The 19,842-nt window shown below is 40.8% G+C and overlaps 1 protein-coding gene across 1 annotated transcript in view; it reads right to left on the bottom strand.

Annotated features, from left to right (window-relative positions):
- Positions 1-1,529: 1,529 nt before the first annotated feature.
- mao (monoamine oxidase) overlaps positions 1,530-19,842 on the bottom strand; it is a 40,058-nt gene continuing 21,745 nt past the window's right edge. The window contains exons 4-15 of the mRNA XM_015030683.1: positions 12,187-12,291; positions 12,002-12,093; positions 11,066-11,207; positions 8,929-9,078; positions 7,643-7,802; positions 7,468-7,564; positions 6,479-6,532; positions 6,327-6,384; positions 6,146-6,243; positions 4,602-4,713; positions 3,819-3,881; positions 1,530-3,740 (exon numbers count right to left, since the gene is read on the bottom strand). Coding sequence (XP_014886169.1) covers positions 3,585-3,740; positions 3,819-3,881; positions 4,602-4,713; positions 6,146-6,243; positions 6,327-6,384; positions 6,479-6,532; positions 7,468-7,564; positions 7,643-7,802; positions 8,929-9,078; positions 11,066-11,207; positions 12,002-12,093; positions 12,187-12,291 — 1,287 coding nt within the window. The 3' untranslated portion in view covers positions 1,530-3,584. The remainder of the gene's footprint in view (positions 3,741-3,818; positions 3,882-4,601; positions 4,714-6,145; positions 6,244-6,326; positions 6,385-6,478; positions 6,533-7,467; positions 7,565-7,642; positions 7,803-8,928; positions 9,079-11,065; positions 11,208-12,001; positions 12,094-12,186; positions 12,292-19,842) is intronic.

The following is a 19,842-nucleotide window of genomic DNA, read 5'->3' as shown; positions in this document are numbered from 1 at the left end:
AAAGACATCAAAGAACGGGTTACAGGATTAGTTTGGGGAGGTTCGTGTGCACATCAGGTGAAGAAGAAAAACAATCAGTAAAAAAAGAAAGAAATCAACAAGGACTTGACCATGTAGGTTATGTTTGCTGATGGTTTGGTGTCGGTGATGTAGTTCTCAAATGACAGACCTACAGAGAGTGCTGGCGTTTGTTCACCAACATCAGCCGACTGTAAACAAGATGGGTTTAAATGTGAGCAACGTCACTAGCTGCATTTCCATTTGCACAATTTGACATTTTAAACATAAAGTTGCTTAATGGAAACGTGGCAAATTTGGAAAAGCTCTCATTTTTCGTTAAAACGTTTTGGCGCTAGCATGAAGTTGGTTTCTTTCGGTCGCATCAAAATTGGTTTATTTCGCAAAACTGCAATGTTTGGACTATCATGGCATTGTGATCTCTGATGACTTATCGCGTGGACAAACCTATTCACTTGTGATTTTAATTGCGTTTTTTATTTTTTTATTTTACAGAAACAACCCAATTGCTAAATTGTTTTTTTTTCGACATTAGCTGTATATCGACAAATTTTTTCGCACGTTAGCGATGGATACGCAGCTCAACACTATGGTTGGAAAACCTCTACTGGTGGTCGGATGTGAGACAGGAGGCGACCATGAAGAGACGAGGACGCTACAACATGGCGGAGGGGACACATGGTGAAGCACTGCAATCACAATACAAAGCACACACGGACTCGGTTCCACTGGAGACAAGTTAAGATCACACCAACAGTCAGAGTGCTACTTCATACGCCTGGCTTTACCTGAGTCAAGTTTATTATGAGGGTAGAACTCAGGCAACACAGGGGGCATTTAAAAATCAAATTTTGAGCTGAGCGTCACTGAAGATGCCTCGAGGCAGCGACCTGGTGGGCGTTAGCTTTAACAGTGTGTGGGGAAAGCTAGTCGAAACAGTCAGAGTTACACAGGCACTTGAGAAAAATGACAAAACACCAAGACGTCCATTAAGGCACAACAGACACAACCACAGTCACAAACACCAGTCTTTGGAACAAGAACACGATCCTCACTGTAGCCACACACTGTACAGTTCTCTTAACACGGCCGACACAAGTTCTCCTCAACAGATCGGATTCTGCTACTGTGACTTTCCTTAGGAAACCCCACCCTGTATTTTGTTATTTTTAATTCAGTCTTAAATCAATAAAATATCTTTAGGTTTATATATCTTAGGTTTAAAATAATGCAGTTCTTACCACAAAGTTGAAGCTTTACTGCAGATTTGCAATTGAAAATTTTCACATAAGATCTGATAAGATAATTGAAAAGGGGGAGAAAATTAACTGCATTCTGCTTGCAGCTTTTTAGTTTAAACCAACACTAAAATTACTGTTTTGGTTAATGCTAGGTGTTGGCAAACTTTGGGTGACTACCAGGATTTTTCCATCTCCAATAAAAATTTCAGTTACAGTGGAGCCCATTCATTGTTCACAATTTGCAGATGTACCTGTTCACTGTATGTTTTGGTAGTTCATCTCTAAAATATTCTAGCTAAAAGAAAACACACCTTGGGAGGCTGGAATAACATAATACTAGTTGACTGGTGTTTGCAAAGCAGCCAATCCAGAAGCTGCATTCATTTTTCTTGGCGCTGATTGACTGTATAAAATTTTAAGAGTGCAAAAAAGCAAGGCTGTATGATACCCACTGCAGACAATTTCCACGGTGCTCACTGATGCTTATTTATGTATATTTGGTATGTGAATTACTAAATTATGCAGTTCTAAGCATTTTTGTGAGTATTTGTGGATTTTAGCTAATCATGGACACCTGTGCCCTCTTAACGTCGGGGAATATACCAGGAGTTCAGCGTATAATAGTGAAAATGAAAACTATCGCAGGATGTTCAAGAAAACTGTTTGAATACACAGTTATCACTATAACATATTTAGCTAGGGAGCGCTCATAACTCAGAGCTAGCTTTATAATTTATTAGCTACAAATGGTTACAGCCAACAGAACACAGCCAGCTTTGCCTTTTTAATAGCCACAAGTTTTGACAGTCGGTTTACTCTGGCTATATACAGCCCAAAGTCCACAGTTAGCTTTAAAAATTATCAACCAAAGATAGCTACAGCTAGGTAGCCACAGCTAGCCTTACAATTTATTGTCCACAGTTAGCTACAAATAACATGCAACAGCTAACTAGCTTAATTTGCTCCAGATAGGGACATCGTACAACTTAAAACTAGCTACAGTTAATGAATTAATTAGCCACAGGCAGCTACAGCTAGCCAGTTGTTTCCTAGCTATCTCTGCGGTGTGGAGCTGAACACATAAGTTGTTCATTAATTGCAACTCGAGTGAAAAATGGCTCTGGATTTTCACACATTTCCAAAACTTAGCCGTAGGAATTTAACCATAGAGTGACCACAGCTCTTTACACCCCGTAACAACCCCACTTCCCCACTATCTACACCAACAGCCTCAATAACTGCCATGGATGTACGTGAGTTTAGGCAATAAATGAATGGTTACTTTAGATTTGCTTCCTTTAGATTAAAAAAAAACAAAACATAAATTTTGTCTCGTCACATCCTCCAGGAAAATTCTATAAACTTTGTCAGAGCAACTTCTCTTACATATACAATTAAATTTTTATGACATAAATCAAACATTGAACTTGAGAATACCCTTCTGTTTAGCTAACATTACCTGGAGACGGTAAATACTGAAGACCGATTAGCGCAAAACCTCAAATAAAAACGTTCAGCAGCAGCAAGAATGGCTCAAAGAGACACACTACGTCACAGAGCTGCTGTTTTATTTTTCTTTTCTTCACGTTTTAATTAAACATTCAGGTCACAAAATGACAAAAAAAAGAACAGCCTTAATCTTGATTGTCCTCTATGTTATTAGAACTGATGATGGCACAGCCCTACTCACTTTCAGTGTTACTGGATCTCATTAAGCAAGAAAGGTCAGAATGAACCAGCACCTAAAATCAGCAGAGGTAATTAGAGACAATAGAAACACACACACACGCACGCACGCACGCACACACACACACACACACACACACACACACACACAGAAATGCTAACACACATTTCAACGAACAGACACTCACAAAGGCAGAATTACCAAATCAGGTGCACATGCAAACGGACAGAGCTTACACACACACACACACACACACACACACCCACACACACACACACACACACACACACACACACGAAAAGGATGAATGATGTGTGGAACATTAGTAGAGGATATTTATTTTGATTCCAGATTGTTTTTCCTTCATTTAGTAATCTGAGATACAAATTAAGTGCTAATTAAACAGTTAGCTCTTCTTCTCTCTAAGACTAAACAACGGCTCACTCTTTGCACTCGAAGTGAATCTGATTTTGCTTCATTTGGAGAGTTTGCCTTTCATCGCCTGGCGTTTCAAAATCCCCCAATAAAGAATACAAAAAAAACAAACAAAAAAAAACCCCAGAAGTGCATGAATACGGTTTCTATTGAGTCGTGTCCCGTTGAGTTTCAGACGAGTGAGAAGACGAGGTGTAGGCAGTTTAACTCCTGGGGAAGAGGCCCTTTTTGTAGGCCACCAGGCCCGCTGCGGCGGCGGCCGACAGGACGGCGGAGACGCCCGTGAGCTTGAGGAAACCTCCGACCGAAGGCAGATTCCTCTCCCAGAAGCTGGTGACGAATGGCAGGGCAGGAACTTCCTGCAGGGGGGAAGAGACGGACGTTACGGCTGGCTGAGCGGCGTCTGCTGGAAGACGAGACGTGAAAACAACCCTCACCTGACTCTCAGGCTCTGGCTGGTGGATCTGACTCTGGTGGATTTTACCCATCGCACACAAGACCTGTGAGAGCAGCGGGTCGTGACATGATAAAGACGAGTTTATGGTGTTTTATGGATTCTACAGCAGACGAGGGGAGTCAAAGACTCAAGTCGACTTTCAGACTAAAGCCAGACTTACAGCTGCAGGATGTAACTCACGTGGAAAAAAAGATGTTTTTACATATTTGTTAAAATAATCATTACATTGTGACAGTGTGAGACAGATAAAAAAACCTGAGCTCCTCTGCCTTCTCCCAGTCCTCCCAGTAGTAAGAAATACACCAATCAGAGTCAGGGGGTGGGTCTTAGCGCTGTCAATCACTCTCGTGCTCACTTGCTCTATATGCTACACTGCAGCCGGTGCACCCCAACATAGCCTGCCATGAATGCTAAGACTAGTTAGCTTAGCATAGCCACTGATGATGATGGATAAATAGTATTCCTGTGTTGGTAAGTTGCAGCATTGATTGACAGCGCTCAGACCCTCCCCCTGGCTCTGATTGGTTGTTTTTGACCAGGAGCTGTGCATTTCTTCGGGCGCCAATAGAAGCTCAGGGAGGAGGTGATGTTAGCTCGTCTACTGTAGCACTGGCCGAATGTTTGGAGCGATAAGAATGCTGGAAAGTGAAACTTCCCTCTTACTTCTACCAAATAGTGAAGTGTTTTTTTGTTGCTATGTCTTTGTGGTCATAAATGCGTTGGTGGGGGGGGAGGCTGTAAAAGATGCAGAGCGTTCTCTGACCTCTCTTGCGGCCCTCTCCCCAGCCTGCACCGCCCCCTCCATGTAGCCACTCCACTCTGACGCCGTCTCCGTGCCGGCGAAGTACAACCTGCCAACAGGCTCCCTCAGAACCCTGCAGACAGGAAGCGACAGAGAACACGAAGGAGGAGTTATTTTACGTATTTGTGCTTTGATTGATAGCGTTAGCCTCCATCTTCTTTTTATTTCTACACTTTTATGCCACTGGAAAGCTCCCTAGTGTTGCTGGAACACGCTAATGTTGTGGGAAATGTGCTGGATTTATTGTGACTGCTTTAGATGTTCATTAGAATAAGTAACTCCAGTTCCTGATGTCTTACATCTGTTGATCTCATCCTGAAATCCCCCTTAGCAACAAGTGATATATTCAGCTGGATTTATTTTATGCAGTGTGCTTGAAGTTCACTTTTTACAAGCTGTGTTTTATATGCTTAAGAGTAGCATAGTGAAATATACTTGGCTTATAATGCAAAGCATAAAGAAAAGTCTAACACTAAGTACATTAAAACTAAGAATGTTTTCACACCTGACAGTCCAGGAGACTCGGTTAAATCTGGGACCAAAGTTGCGACATTTGTTAACATTTTCAGTTGCTGCAGCTCTTCTTCACAATGCAGAGTCAAACCAGCCAAACCCTGTGAAAAACCGGTTCCCCTCCTCGCCTGTGGTGGCGCTGCACCAAGAACCACCGAAGGAAACAGCGTAAAATCCTCAGACGACGAAATGAGAACTACTTCCTTTTAGTAGTTTGTAGGATGAGAGTTCTTGGATGTATATTTTGGTCAACTTAAAAAGAGCTGGTAGCAGAAAACTTTTTATAAATTTAAAAATGTAAGAAATATTAAGTTAGTATACTTTTGTAATGAATTAATTGCTTGATAAATTAAATTGAGTTCATTAATTTCTATTCTAATGATTGTTTTTTTTCCAGGGTAAACTTGTTTAGACACTTCATTTTATTTACAGTTTAGGTTGTAAGTGGGTTTTTTAAATTTACATTTTGTTTGTTATTTTTGGTAGCCATGTTTAATTTGGAACCTACCAGTTCCAGTGTTAAGTTTTATTTATAAATGAAAGTTTATTAAACTCTGAGAGAGAAAACTTGATTTATTATTATTATTATTATTATTATTATTATTATTATTATTATTATGCCATTATCAATATATTACTTGAAAATGGTCTCAAGACAACAATATTATCATTTATTGCAATAATTACTGGGACAATTTATCAACCAACACAAGTAAGATTTTACTTTATTAAATAAATTGAAGTAACTTTAACTGTACTACATCTAGCTAACATATTAGATTTACTTAATTTAATACTTAATTTCCCCCTTTGGGATTAATAAAGTATTTTTGAATTTGAATTGAACTGAATGACAAGTAAGAAGGAAACCTTCCTGTGAACCAGAACTGAACCTGGACCCACTTCGCTCTTCAGCCTTTAACCCTGCGCAGCACCTCGGTTTGAAAACTCAACATCTGCAACAAGAAGCGCGTGGGCTGCGGATAACTCGCCTGCCAAACTGGGTCAGGGTTCCAGGAGGAAAGTAAGCTGTGTAGCAGCCGCCGGAGTATTCCTCCTCACACCAGTTCTTCTCTTCGTAGTGCACCGGCTGAAAGACACCAGAGGCCGTGTGAGAAGAGGGTTAGCCGTTCTGTCGTGTTGCTGCTGGTGGTTCTGCGTGTCCGGACTCACGTGGAGAGCCTCCTCTGAGCCCAGCACTCTGGAGTAAATCTCACAGATCCTCCTGAGCCTGAAGGAAAACAAAAACCAGAGTTCAGGCTAAAGCTAGCTTGTAGCTTGGCGGGGGAGATTGAGCTCAGCTGATGGCCAGCGTGTTTCCACACCTTTCCTCTTTGCTCAGGTCTGCCAGCTTTCTGCACTTGCGAGCCAGAATGAACCTGCAGGAAGAGGGAGAGATGCAGATTTATTTGTTGATAATTAATTAGATCTGACAGCGCCACCTTCCTCAGCGCAGCTTGGGCACAAACGGGCCTGTAAAAAACTAACTGCCCCTTACTGATTACTTTTGTTTTTTGTCATTTTAATGTTTCAAATTATTAACGGGGCGTTATCCAAGCACATAGTGCCATTTTATAGCACAGTGACATGTTATCTTAAGTTATTATATAAAAAAAGAAAATGCTGTAAATATCAAATATGACTTAAAAAAAATTTTGACTTCATTATTTAATGCCTTGAAATTGGGCCTCTGTCTCTTTAAAAAACTCCTGCTCTATCCGAAACTGAAGTCTTCACAATATGGCTCCTCTATTAACCCTTTAACAAAATATATACAAATGGATTTAAAGGGCAGCATTATGCAAAATGGACTTTTTAAACCTTTGTATCATGTCATGATTTTATTCCTTCATCAAAATAAACCTGGAGTGTTGCTTTGATTCTTTCAGGCATGTTAGAAAAAAAAAATCCGTTAGTCTCCATGGCAACCATTCAACTGTGCAAAACACTTGGTTGACCTAACTCCACCTTCCAGACAAGGCTTCCAAGCTTTCGCCTCACAGAGCAATCCTCACCCATGAACCCCCCACTCAGTTCCTTCAGACTAGCCAGCAGCAATTAGCACATGGTGGAGCTGAGCATCAGCTGAGCTTCATTAGAGGAGCTACTGCTTAGTGAAATGTAGTTAAAGGGTTAATAGAGGAGCCATGTTCTGATGACTTTCTGAAGACAGAGTTTCAGAAAGGTCTTAAAGAGCCTTTCAAGGCTTTAAATTAAACACTCCAGTTTCTTTTAAGTCATGTTTGATAGGGAGTATTTTCCTCCGTTTCTCTCTCTCTCGAACATTTTGGTCTGGTTGTAACTGGCGGCTCACCCCATGATAGCGGGGACGGTCCCATCAGGCTTTGTGTCATCCAGAGTCAGGCCTATAGGAGCCCCCTCCTCCTCGATCACCATGGTGCCGCAGTAACCTGACGAGACCAAACATTAGAACCCGCCGCCCCCCGGCCGGGATGCGGCGCCGCCCCCCACCGTCCCGCTCTCCGTACCCTTCTTCCTCCAGAAGTTCTCCTTGTAGTAGACCATGCACTTGATGACGCAGCCCATGGGCACGCGGTAGATCAGCTGGTTCCTGAGGGGCGGCAGCTCGGGGTTAAAGTGCATCTTCAGGTTGAGGGCGGGTGGCGTTGCCACGACGACGTATCTGGCCTGAAGCGGAGAAAAGCCGGCAGAACAAGTCAGGACAGATACGGCCAGCAGAGGGCAGCAAAACACAGATCTTCTCTCCTCCTCTGAGGTTTGTGCTCTGAAGCTACACAGTACGGCCAAGTTTAACTACAATGTTAATACATATAAAGTTATAAAAAGAAAGAGAGGGAGGAATGGAAAGTGATCAAAAAACTAAAGGTCTGGGTCAAACAGCAACAGAATGAAATCATTTAAAAGCTACATGTAGTTGAAATGAGGCAACCCCAACCCCAGTCAAGTTGGGACGTTGTATAAAACATGAATAAAAGCAGAACATGATGATTTTAAAGCTCCTTTCGACCTGCATTCAAATGAACTCACTGTAAAGAGAAGATATTTAATGTTCAAAGGGGAAACTTTATTGCAGTTATGCAATAAATATATTCACTCATCTGGAATTTGACGCCGCCAACACGCTCTAAAAATGTTGGGAACAAGAAACTGGGGAAGTTGAATAATACTGAAAAATCTCTCGTTTGTTAACTGGAAACAGGTGAGAGAGCCAGGACGGGAACAGAGGGAGCGTCCTCCAGAGGCTCAGTCGTTCACAAGACGTTCATCGCTTTGAGAACAAGCAAACGGTTCCAACGTTTTAGGAACAACGTTACTCAAAGTGCAACTGCAGGGAGTTGAAGGATTCCATCGTCTGCAGCTCAAAAGTGTCACCAAAAGACTCAGAGAACCTGGAGAAATCTCTCCGAACCAGCGCTGATCGCCCAGACTTTTGAAAAGGTTTGTAGAATCGCAAAATCAGGCTGTTGAGCAACTGAAGCTGTATCACAAGCTTCAACAATGAGTTCCCAAAAGCTTACTGAGGTTAGCCAGAAGGTAAACATGGTTCTGTCCAACTGATTTGAACCGTGCTGCAGAGATCAAAATGCAAATAGGAGAATATTTTCAAAGAAAACAATAAAGTTTATCAGTTGGCTCTCTAAATGTCTTGTTTTGTAGTGAGTTCACCTGAACTCAGGTTGAAAATGATTCATAAATCATCGTGTTCTGCTTTACACGACGTCCCATCTTCACTGAAGTTGCGATTCATGTCGATTCCTCGACTCCCGCCGCCCCGCGGTTTGGTTCCACTCACCGTGTAAGTCTCTTTGTTCACCGTCTCCACGACGACCACGTCTCCAGTCTGGTCGATCCTGTAGACAGGCGACTGCAGCTTCACCCTGTCACCCAGCTCTTTGGCCATGCACTCGCTGATCTGACTGGAGCCGCCCGCAAACTTCCTCTCCTTCACCAGACGACCAAGAGAACGCCAGTCAGAGAGAGAGTGTATGTGTGTGTGTGTGTGTGTGTGTGTGTGTTCCGACGCCGGATAAAACATCTACACACCTTGGACTTTACATGTTTGTCAGGTGTGTGCAGAGGTAGTTTGAAATGAAATAAACAACCTAAGAGGGAAAGTTTAGAAAAACTAAAGTTCAAGGCGAATCTTAAAAACCTCTGCGCTTCCATTAGAGGGATTCATGTGTGGAAGAATTATTCTGAGGAGTTAAAATTGTGGGATTTTTTTACACATTTTTTTTGCTGGAATTTTGTTAGTTTTACTACAACACTTCGTTTTGCAGAATTATGTTAATTTTGCTGCAATTCTTACTAGTTTACTGTAATTCTGTTGATTTTACTGTAATTCTAATGCATTTCTTGCTGTACAATCAATACAGATTCTTCACAGTGCAGATCCAAACTGTTCTCTTAAGCCTCAGTGAAATCCTCGCCCCTCTGTCCGGTCTCACAGAGATCAGCTCTTCCTGCAGATCAAAGCCGTGTTCAGTGGAGGATCTGATCAAATCTGTTTTGCTCCCAGATGTTCTGCACTACCATCTTCACTCCTCCTCCTTTCCCTTCGCTGCAAATTTGCGTGTGCAGAGCTCCGGCCAGCAACTGCTAAATCATGAAGACTGTCTTCGTTTTGGGGTTGGGGGGCTTGGAGAGAGACGAGATGCTGCCAACGCTCTGACTCACAACATTGATTAGGCAGCGACCTTTTCGTTGTGCTTGGCATCGGCGTCTCTGCCTTCCCCGATCACTAAACCGCGTTGGGCAGATTCCATTCTGGCCTTTGTGTGCAATTCGCCAGTCAGACGCGACTAAATTAAAAGCTGAACCTGAATCGGTCCTGGCAGAGAACGGAGCGAAACATTAATCATCACGGTTTAAAAAAAATAAATACTTGAAACAGATTTTTTTTTTTTAAAGTTGCAGTGACTGCTTCCGCTGTCCTCCATGCATCATTTTGTGTAAGTTTTAGAACTTGAAAACTGTAAAACGATGTCAGCGTCACCAGTTTGCAGAGACACAGTCCCAGGCCCCGGTCGTCATGGCAACGAGGGGTCACTGAGCTCTGGAGGGGAATGAACTTCCCCTAGCACCGCAAGAAAGCAGCCTTTGTTAGGCCTGTAATGAACCTCAGCTGATGCAGCGCACACAAAAAAAAACACCAAGACTAATTCAGGATCTGCCACTAGCAGTCCCCGGCCCCCGGCCCCAGACCCAGAAAACCAGCATGGCTCTGTCTGCTCCGGACGCTCTGCATCACTGTACTTCCATCTGGAGAGGCGGAGGGATTTCATAATGCCCAAATTTAGGATGTGCGTCAATTTGTAAACAAACAGATTCAGATTTTACTTCATTTAAAGAGGCGGTTTTATGCATTTTCCAAACATATTGTACAAATTAGCACAATGAAGAACTATATTATTGTCAGTTATAAAAAATTCAGTAGATATCAAATGAGACTTAAAAGACATGTGACTTTGCTATATAACGCCTTGAAATTGGGCTTCTGTCTCTTTAAGAAGCTCCTGCTCTTTCCAACACAACGGTTTCCCCATTAAGCCTTTAACATCGTTCTTAGGAGCTGAAGGCTAGTTCCTAAGATAAGATCAGCGAATGCTCAGCTCCACCAGGCGTTTGCTAACTGCTGCTGCCGCTAGTCTAAAGGAGCGAGTGCGGAAGGAAACTGCAGCTCTGAGGAGGAGCTGTGTGGACAAGGCGGAGCTTGGGCAGCTCAAGCGTTTAGGCAACCCCATGAATAGTTGCCACGGGAGATTAAATGTTTTCTCAAACATGCATGAAAGAGTTATGGTAATGTTTTGATCAAGAAATAACATTATAACATCATGTACAGCTTAAAAACAGTCGATTTGACATGATGCCGCCCCTTTAACCTGGAGGTCTTCCATTTGGATGACAGAAACTCGGCCCTGCACACACACCTGCCCCCCGTTGGTGGTGGAGAAGATCCTCATCGTCCCCCCGCACTGCTTCACGTACCAGAGGAACCACAGGGCCGACACCTCGTGGGGTTCAGAGGTCACGTTCACGTTGACAAACAGGGTGGCGAAGCGGCGAACTGCACTGTGGAGGGAAACAGGGGAACGGAAAAAAATGCATGAAGCGCATGGTACTGGTTTTTATTGAAGTAATAAGCTTTTTTTTCACGGTTGACATTTCCACCTCTAAAGATGCTTTTCGGTTTGGTCTAACGTCATATTCTCAATTTCTGCAATTTCTGAAAATTGTAGCTAATTCATGAAAATTGCATTAGCTACAATTTTCATGAACAGAAAAAACCCCATTTCAGATAAATTACTCTGTGTGAGACATCAGCTGGACCCCAGCTTCAGCCTCCTGGCTGATGTTTAGAGATGTTGTGTCTATTTTTTCACATAATGTTCTTTCCTCATGAGGTTTCTACATGTGAAGCGCACCAGTCCCTCCTGCAGCAAGGCGCATCCTTGTACAGTTTAGATGACGTTCTCACATTTCATCCTATTTCCTCCAGGAGTGAAAACTTCTTTCTGTCTGTGTGACCTTTCAACTCAGATGTGTCTGATATTCTGACTGATAATCTGGTTGAAAAAAAAAGAAAATCTGGTTTCTTTTTGACTGTATTTAAATATCTGGTTGCAACTGTTTGCATAATTTACATTTTTAATGATCTTATAATTTTTTTAAAGCAGGGGAAAATGAGGTTACCGACTTGGTGACGCTGTTGCATGTGTTGTTAGGAACAATTTAGATTTGGTATGATTTTATTTCTGTGGCATTTACAAACCACAGGCATGTTTTAGGATGCTAAAAAGCTGAGAGATTTTTTTTTTAAAAAGAAAGAAAAACAAAGCTAAACTGGAAATCTTCAGTTCTGTCACCTGGTCCAGCAGATTTTGTTGAACAGCTCCTGCATGGTCATGTTGTCCCACTCTAAGGCATGGGGAGCTCTCCAGGGCGCCTCTCTGGGAATCTACAGATTCAGATGGCAGCATGAGAAAACTGCAGAGGGACGCCGAAGCAGCAAAACGGCAATGTGAATGATCTAGACTGAGTGTAGCGTCACCTCCTGGCCCATCTCGTCCATCGTCCTGAAGAGGTTGTTGAAGTCCATGTAGACGATGGGGTTCCACATGGGAGGGAAGGAGCCTTTGAACGGGTACGACTTTCCCTGTCCGATCGATAAAAAACACCGTTATAATCTCCCCGTGGACTTGATAAGTCCCTGAAGACTGCTTCCTTTATCGCGGGATTTACAATGGAAGCAGATAAGATTGTTTACAGAGAGACAAACGGCTGATGTAAGTACTGGCTGCCATGTTGGACCCATCGGTTCCTCCGATACTCTCTGACTGCAGTCACCTTGAACCACAACTGTTCCTTTTCTCGAGATTTTGTTTTAGAATGCCCTGATATGACAATATCTTTTACCAATACTAACAATAATGTTATAACTGATAACAGATATTCATCGGTTATATCATTATAACCGATGATGTTACAATATATTAGATATATTGTATGTGTCCTGTAAAAAACAATGAAAAAAAAAAAAAAAAAACAACCACAGCACCGACATCGCTTCCTGGCTTTAGTAAAACACTCCATATTCCTGTGATGCGTCATGGTCACTAGCTGAATTTCCATTGACCATAAATTGGAATTACAAAAATAAAGTTGCTTTATGGAAACACGGCTATTTACAAAAAAATCACTTTTTCCATAAAAAGTTTTTGCACTAAGATGTTTTTATTTTTTTTTTTTCTCTCAGCCATATTGGAATTGGTGTACTTCAACAAAACTGCAACGGAAACCCTTTGTTCCCATCATGCCGGCTAGCATGCAGCAGTAACGTGCTTATTTGAGGCACTGGCCTCCTTGGAGGATGTTCAGCTTTCTCCACCGGGGGTCTCAGAGCATCACTAAGTTCATAAACACTGAGTTTGTCTTTCTAAGGTGTTGAACCCACAGCTATGCCTTGAAAAAAAAAATCGCCACCATGACTCCCCCAAAACGCCGTACATATGCGTAGTCGCTCCAAAGTAAAGAGCATGTTGCTTCAACGCCCCAATAAGACGCCAACGTTTCCTCTGATGGCTAATAATGAGCGCTAACTAGCAGTTTCATGAGATCTATTCTGAATAGATCTCATGAAACTGTTTTTAAAAGACTTCCCATAGCAAAGATATTAAATATCAGTGTCAAAATGACCATCATCTATTTTTCTCCACAACAACTTGAATGGAATACAACACAAACATATTAGCCAAGCAGCAGTAAAGACCTGAAGGACTCACATCAAAGTTCTAAATCCTGATCAGTTCAGAGCATTAGAAGTAATATTTATTCTTTATGCACCTTGGTTCTGGACTGGAAGGCTGGGGTGGGGTTTGGGGATACCCTTTACCCCATACTGCAAGTTTGCTGAATGTGTGTGAACTGTTCAGATTAGCATAGCGGTTGACCTTTGGCCTCCGGCTGACCTACAGACTGCTTAGTCAGAGTGACTGATCAGGACTCAAAGGGCTGTGTAGGCAAGAGGAAGGGCTTGTGTAATATTTTACTACTCCAGATAACGGCATCCATAATTCCACACACTGTTTGAATGGGACCACCTGCTGTTTATGCGCCACATTGGGAAAAAGTGCTGAGAGGGCACAAATTGAGACAGATAAGCTTCACTCACACGCTATCGGTGGAAACGTGCCGATTCCACGTTCACTCCGGTTTACAGCTGACCTCCAGTGACCGTCAGATTGTCCCGCTGATACCGGGGCCTCTGCAGGTCTTCAAGTCAAGTTTAAAGCAACCTTGACTTAAATTTAAGGCCAAAAAACTCAAAGCAATAAATCTATGGAATGATGCATTACAAACAAGCATAGCAAAAGCTTGTGAAGTTTCTGCTCTGCTTTGTGCTTCTCCAACAGCATGTAGTGCCAAGCTTTGTTGTCAGTATTGTACAGGTTGACAGCAGAAGTGAAGACGAACATCGTCCAGCCAACCGCAGACAAATTTCCACTGAAATATGCAAAAACAAAAAAGGCAGCCAACAAACTAGCAAGGGTATGTTAGCAGCTAGTTAGCATTAGCCTTAAGTCACAACTCAAACTTTCACCTGACAGAAAATGTTACATATACGAGATGAAACAGACCTGACCTGCGATTAACTTATTTAAGGCCTTAATTTTAGATACATGAATTAAGACATTTTAAGAATGTGCAGACAACCTGAATACTGATGTCTGCATGGAATCTGCAGTAGGTAACGTTGTCCAATCAGAGCTTAGAGCTCTGGAAAAGATATTATCCACTGCACTGAACCCCATTGAAAACCTCAGTTATTGCACCAGATACTGATTCCTGAACTCTTCCTGAGTTTTCAAAACTTTAGTATTGTTGTTTTTAAATAAACTTGTTTTCTTTGCATTGTTTGAGGCCTGGATGCGCTGCATCTTTTTCGTTTTTTTGACCATTTCTCATTTTCTGCAAATAAATGCAAAATTTTTGCTTGGACTTTCCAGAAACATGTCAGTAGTTCATAGAATAAAAGAACAGACTTCATTTTACTCAAACATATTCCTATAAAGAGTAAAATCAGAGAGCGGTCTCTTATTTTTTCTCCAGAGCTGTGTCTGTTCTGCAAATCCCAGAGTCCCTTCCAGGCTGATCCTCTGTCATCAAAGTTGGTCTGTTTGTGGTGACTAGAAGTCTTTTCAAACCATTACTGGCTGTTCAATGTAACTTCACTGTTGTTTATTTTGGTTTTCTGCAGATGCATCTTACATAAAACCGCCACATCAGCTTCATTTTTCCTTGTAAAGGTTTGACTTGAGCTTTCACCAGCTGTTTTCTGCTCATAAAATCCCATTTTGATGTTAAACAGTAACTGAATGCTAGCAGACGTCAGCCTTTGACAGCAGATAAAATCAGTTTGGGAATGTTGTAACTGTAGACGTTTGTTTGTTTCCTTTTTTTTTCTTTTTTTTTTTTTGAAATGCTGAAAATCAATTGAATAAACTTTAAAAGCTCAGATTGCTTTGGATAAACCTTCACATTTCCAAGGGCGCCCAGGGCGCCGTGCCAGACTCAGTCAGCCATTTCTCTTTTATGATTCTGGAAACTCTTTTCTCCAAACCAGTTGCACGTCATAAATTCAAAGAACTCCCCTCTGGTCAATAAGACATTTCTCTGCAACACTGTTTTTGTGCTTCATGTGGACCAGAAGTCACCTTCAGTTAGACGTGAACGCATTCACCTTCAGCAGTCCAGAGCAAACACATGTAAAGGTGCAACAGCCTCGTTTTTATTTTAGATTTATTTAACTTTTATTTTACCAGGTGTGTTGAATGTGAACAAATTCTTTTTCGCAACTATTCTTAAAACTTCATAGAACAGAATAATGATACAAAACTTAAAGTGTACAAACATTTTCTTGCTGATTAAGTGTACTATACATGAGTCGACAATTTTTAAAAGTACATTATTCTTGTTCTTTAGTTTTTCTTAAATATAAAGATATGAAGTGAACTTGCTAAGCTTTAGTTCTTCCAGCTTAAGTCAAGTTAAATTCAAGTCTTTTAAAGACTTTTTTTATTGATACTTGAAATAAAATCTAAGACCAACCAACAGGAAAATAAAAAAATAAAGGTAACACTTTATTTGACACCATCATGACACTGTCATAAACATGTCATAACACCTGTCATGAACATGAATAAGCCTTCATGAATATTTATGACTGTTGTCATAAAGCGTCATTCGGTAAATTATGACACTTTTAATACAAAGTTGACATTATTCAAAATGTCTTTGTTATGACAACTTGACATTAACAAAGAAATCATTACTGATATAAATTTGTTATAAAAGTTTTACTGATTGCACTTTAAAAATTAGGTAACTTTATGTTATTAAAGGTAAAGTTTAAACAGCAATGATTTCTTGGTTAATGTCAAGTTGTCATAACAAAGACATTTTGAATAATGTCAACTTTGTATTAAAAGTGTCATAATTTACTAAATGACGCTTTTTGACAACAGTCATAAATATTCATGAAGGCTTATTCATGTTCATGACATGTGTTGTCATGTTTATGACAGTGTCATGACAGTCTTATTCACCCCCTTCAAATAAAGTGTTACCAAAATAAAAAATGAATTATTTCATCCAAATGTTTATTCTACCAGAGATTATGACTTTTTGGTCCAGTGTGAAAGTTAAACATTTTTAAAACCTTTCCAAAAACGAAAAAAACAAACAAAAACTTAAATTACACAAATGTCTTATAATTATTATTTCCAAGCAACTATTTTACTGTATTCATTAAGTTTTTTTTATTTTTTGTCTCCTAGTCAAGCACCATAAAAACGTTTGCAAACAGTTTCTGTCTCATCTAAATGTCCAGTCTCTGTCGCGTCCAAGCTGTCCGATATTTTGTCCAGTTATGTTTATGATTTCAAGACGGCTGAATGTTGAAATGAAACTAAAAGCTGCTTAAATACAGAATCAGTTTCACGGCGTTAACATTTACATCATCTGATTAATGCAGGTCTTCTTGTCTTGCTTTACGTTTGTCCGTCAAACAGGTGTTTGTGTTTTAGTTGAATAGCAGGTTGTATGTGAGTAAAAGCTTAGCGTCGGGGTATTTTCATTGTGTGGACTTATGTCCACTGAAGTACATGAGGTTGTCGGTTTGGTTCACTTGTCGTATGAAACAGCAGCCTGGGCCTCCTGAGCGACCCTCAGGCTGGGCCTCCATGCAGAACCATGGAGCAGCTTCTGACAGCACACACTGTGCAGTCTGTCCATTTTTTTAAAAAAAAATCCATATCTTTAAGATTTATTTTTTTAAATGAAAGAAAAACAACTAGAACTTTTCTGAAAATCAAACATTTCTATAAATGTGAATGCATAGATTTTCTTTAAATCTTCAAATAAGAATTTAAAAAAAAAAGCTCAGGAGTTATTTAGGCAAGACTAAAATAAAATGAAATATGATTAGGCCAATGCAGATAGAACAAAAATGGAGGGGTAAATTTCCGCCAAAAAAAGCTCAGACTTTGAGATCAAGCTCAGAAATTTTCGAGAAAAAAACGAGAACATTTTTGAGTTTCAAAAGTCAAAGATTTGCTAGAAAAAAATCAAAAATGTTGAGATCAATCTCAGAAAATTTCTAGAAAAAACTGAAATTTCAGAGATTTAAAAGTTGCAAATTTGTTAGAGGAAAAAAAACTAGCAAATGTTCAACTTGTTAAGTCTTTTTATTTTATTTTATTTTATTTTTTTCGGGACAATTTCTGAGATTAATCTCAACACTTCAGAGATTTTTGGCTCCAATATGCTGCTGCATAAAAGAAATACTGCAAAAAACTTTCTCTAAATAATAGGTATTAGAAACTGCAACAGCTCTTATTTATTATTCTTGCATTTTTAAAACCTGTTTCATACTTTATTGTTTTTGGTCAAAGTCACTAAGAGTCAACACTAGGGGCCCTAAAGAGCCACTTGTGGCTGCAGACCCCTGATGGTTCAAATGGGCAGAAATAAACGATTCAAATAAACTGATATTATTCTTTGTGCAACGGCTCTATGTAATACGTGAATTTTCCTTTCAGCTGAAATCCACAAAATGTTTAGTGATATTGTCATATTTTTTTTCCAAGTTACACCTGCAGAGGATGAGGAACAGCATGTATATTACCCGGTGCTGTGATCTGTCACCATGGTTACGCTGGCCAAATGAATAGAAAGACAGGAGAGCGGAGGGAGGAGGAGGACGGCCGCCGTCCTTCCACATCAGTGAGCTGCAGGTCAGTCAGAGCAGAAAGCGGTTCTCCAGGATGGAGCGGCTCTCTGACACTCAAACATCACATTAACTGGGATTTAATCACAGCATCTGCTCAGCTACTGAGTCCTGATCCGGTGCTAGAATTATCCAACAGCCCACAACTCAAATCCACCATTACACCATCATGATTATGTCCGAGTCAAACATGTGTACAGTCATTTGGCATCATAGTTTCTTTTCAATGGATAAAAAACTTTTTTTTTTTCAGTTCATGAAGTGAGTAATAAATTAGGAGTAAAACAACAAGGGTTGTTTCATTTTCAGCTGGTTCTCTTTCACACAGCAGAGACAAACCAACCAAATGCTTTGAGAGGCCAGTTCCCCTCCTCGCCTGTGGCGGCGCTGCACCAAGAACCACTGAAGAAAACGCCATGAAAAGCCATTGGAGAAGACACTGAGCACAACTTCCTTCTTCACCAAAGGTAAACAAAAATGGAGTGGCGTCAAACTGTAGCGGTTGTAGGATTTCTCTTTTGCCATTGGTTGAAGATCAGCAGGTATTTCTCCTGTTAGCTCAAACTGGCTAGCTTGCTTTGGTTGTATTTACCCAGAATGCCCTGCGCTAGAATCCGCTGCCTGCTTTTGGAGCTCTCACTGTGCCAGAGCTTACTCCAAGACCAAGTCTTCCTCGGCAAACGAACTGGAGTTCGACTAAAGCGGATTAAACAGTGAATGCACCGTAAAACTCCCATTAATTACTCTAGACATGAAAAGGTCTTACAAAACATGAGCATGCTTGATTTCAGCCGCTTCTCTCAACATAAACGGACCAACAGCCAGAGAGGAGCAGAAGCTGCTCAACACAACAAAACTCTCCACGGTACAGAGGGAGCAGCAGCGCTCTTTCCCAATCTCTGATAAGGAGCAGCGTATTTATTCAGAGAGCATTTCCCCATCTCTGATAGTGAGTCCATTGCGGAGCTGCACTGCCCATTAGACACTAGTTTGTTGATAGAGGAAACCAGCTCTGGCCTTTAGGATTAGAATCTGCAACAGAAAAGCTGATTAGCTTCGCGGCTTGCTTGAAAGCTAACCCTAATTACACAAAGGCTTACCAGATTACTACAAACTCCCGGTTTTACCAGAAAAAATGACAGCCAGATGCTGTCATGCTGGTGTAAACATCAGCCTGAATGCTTCCTGCTCCTTCACAAAGCGACATTAGGACGATAGGAAACGTTGTGATGCCGCCATCTTTTTGGCTTTATTTTTTCTAAAGCGCTTCTGTACGAATCAAAATTCAAGCTTTGTTGGAATCTTTACAACTTTACATTCCTTGTTTTCAATTCCATAAGTTGAACTAAAGGGAACTTCAAAACGCTCTGCGGCCAAGAATGACGGCTTTTTATAAACGTCTGAAGGGAAACCTTGTTTTTCTAAAACACCATGAAGTGTTTGTCCTGATTACCAAGCTAGCTTTTATTACCAAGCTGAAATATGTGTTGTCTATCTGTACCCGACACTCTGCTGGAGTGGATCATCTCACACCGATCTGGGTACAGAAACAAGATTCTCTGGTTCTATAACTTTGAGCAAATAAAGATCAAACATGGGGTTCCTCAAGGCTGTCTACTTGACTCACTTCTGTTTGGTTTCTACAAGAACTGAATAGCTCAGATTGGACAGCATTACACCATGCTGGTACAGTTATTAATTCATTCAATTCAGTCTACTCATCTTGCGCCAATTCACAAACAATGTCATCTTGAGGCACTTTACAAAAAATAGATGATTCAAGTTGTGCCTCAAATTCAGTGTAATTATTTTAATGTATTTTTACTTATAATAATGTTTTTGCTTGTGTTATACAAATGAAACCAGCCATGTCTATGTGCACCATAAGCCAGTGCCAGCAGGCAATTTATAAAGTATGAG

Source organism: Poecilia latipinna, unplaced genomic scaffold (genome assembly GCF_001443285.1).
Source record: "Poecilia latipinna isolate Pla-1442-1.1 unplaced genomic scaffold, P_latipinna-1.0 Scaffold189, whole genome shotgun sequence".
Classification (NCBI taxonomy): Eukaryota; Metazoa; Chordata; class Actinopteri; order Cyprinodontiformes; family Poeciliidae; genus Poecilia; species Poecilia latipinna.
Note: the sequence above shows the minus strand (reverse complement) of the source record. Positions and strands in the feature narration are given on the sequence as shown.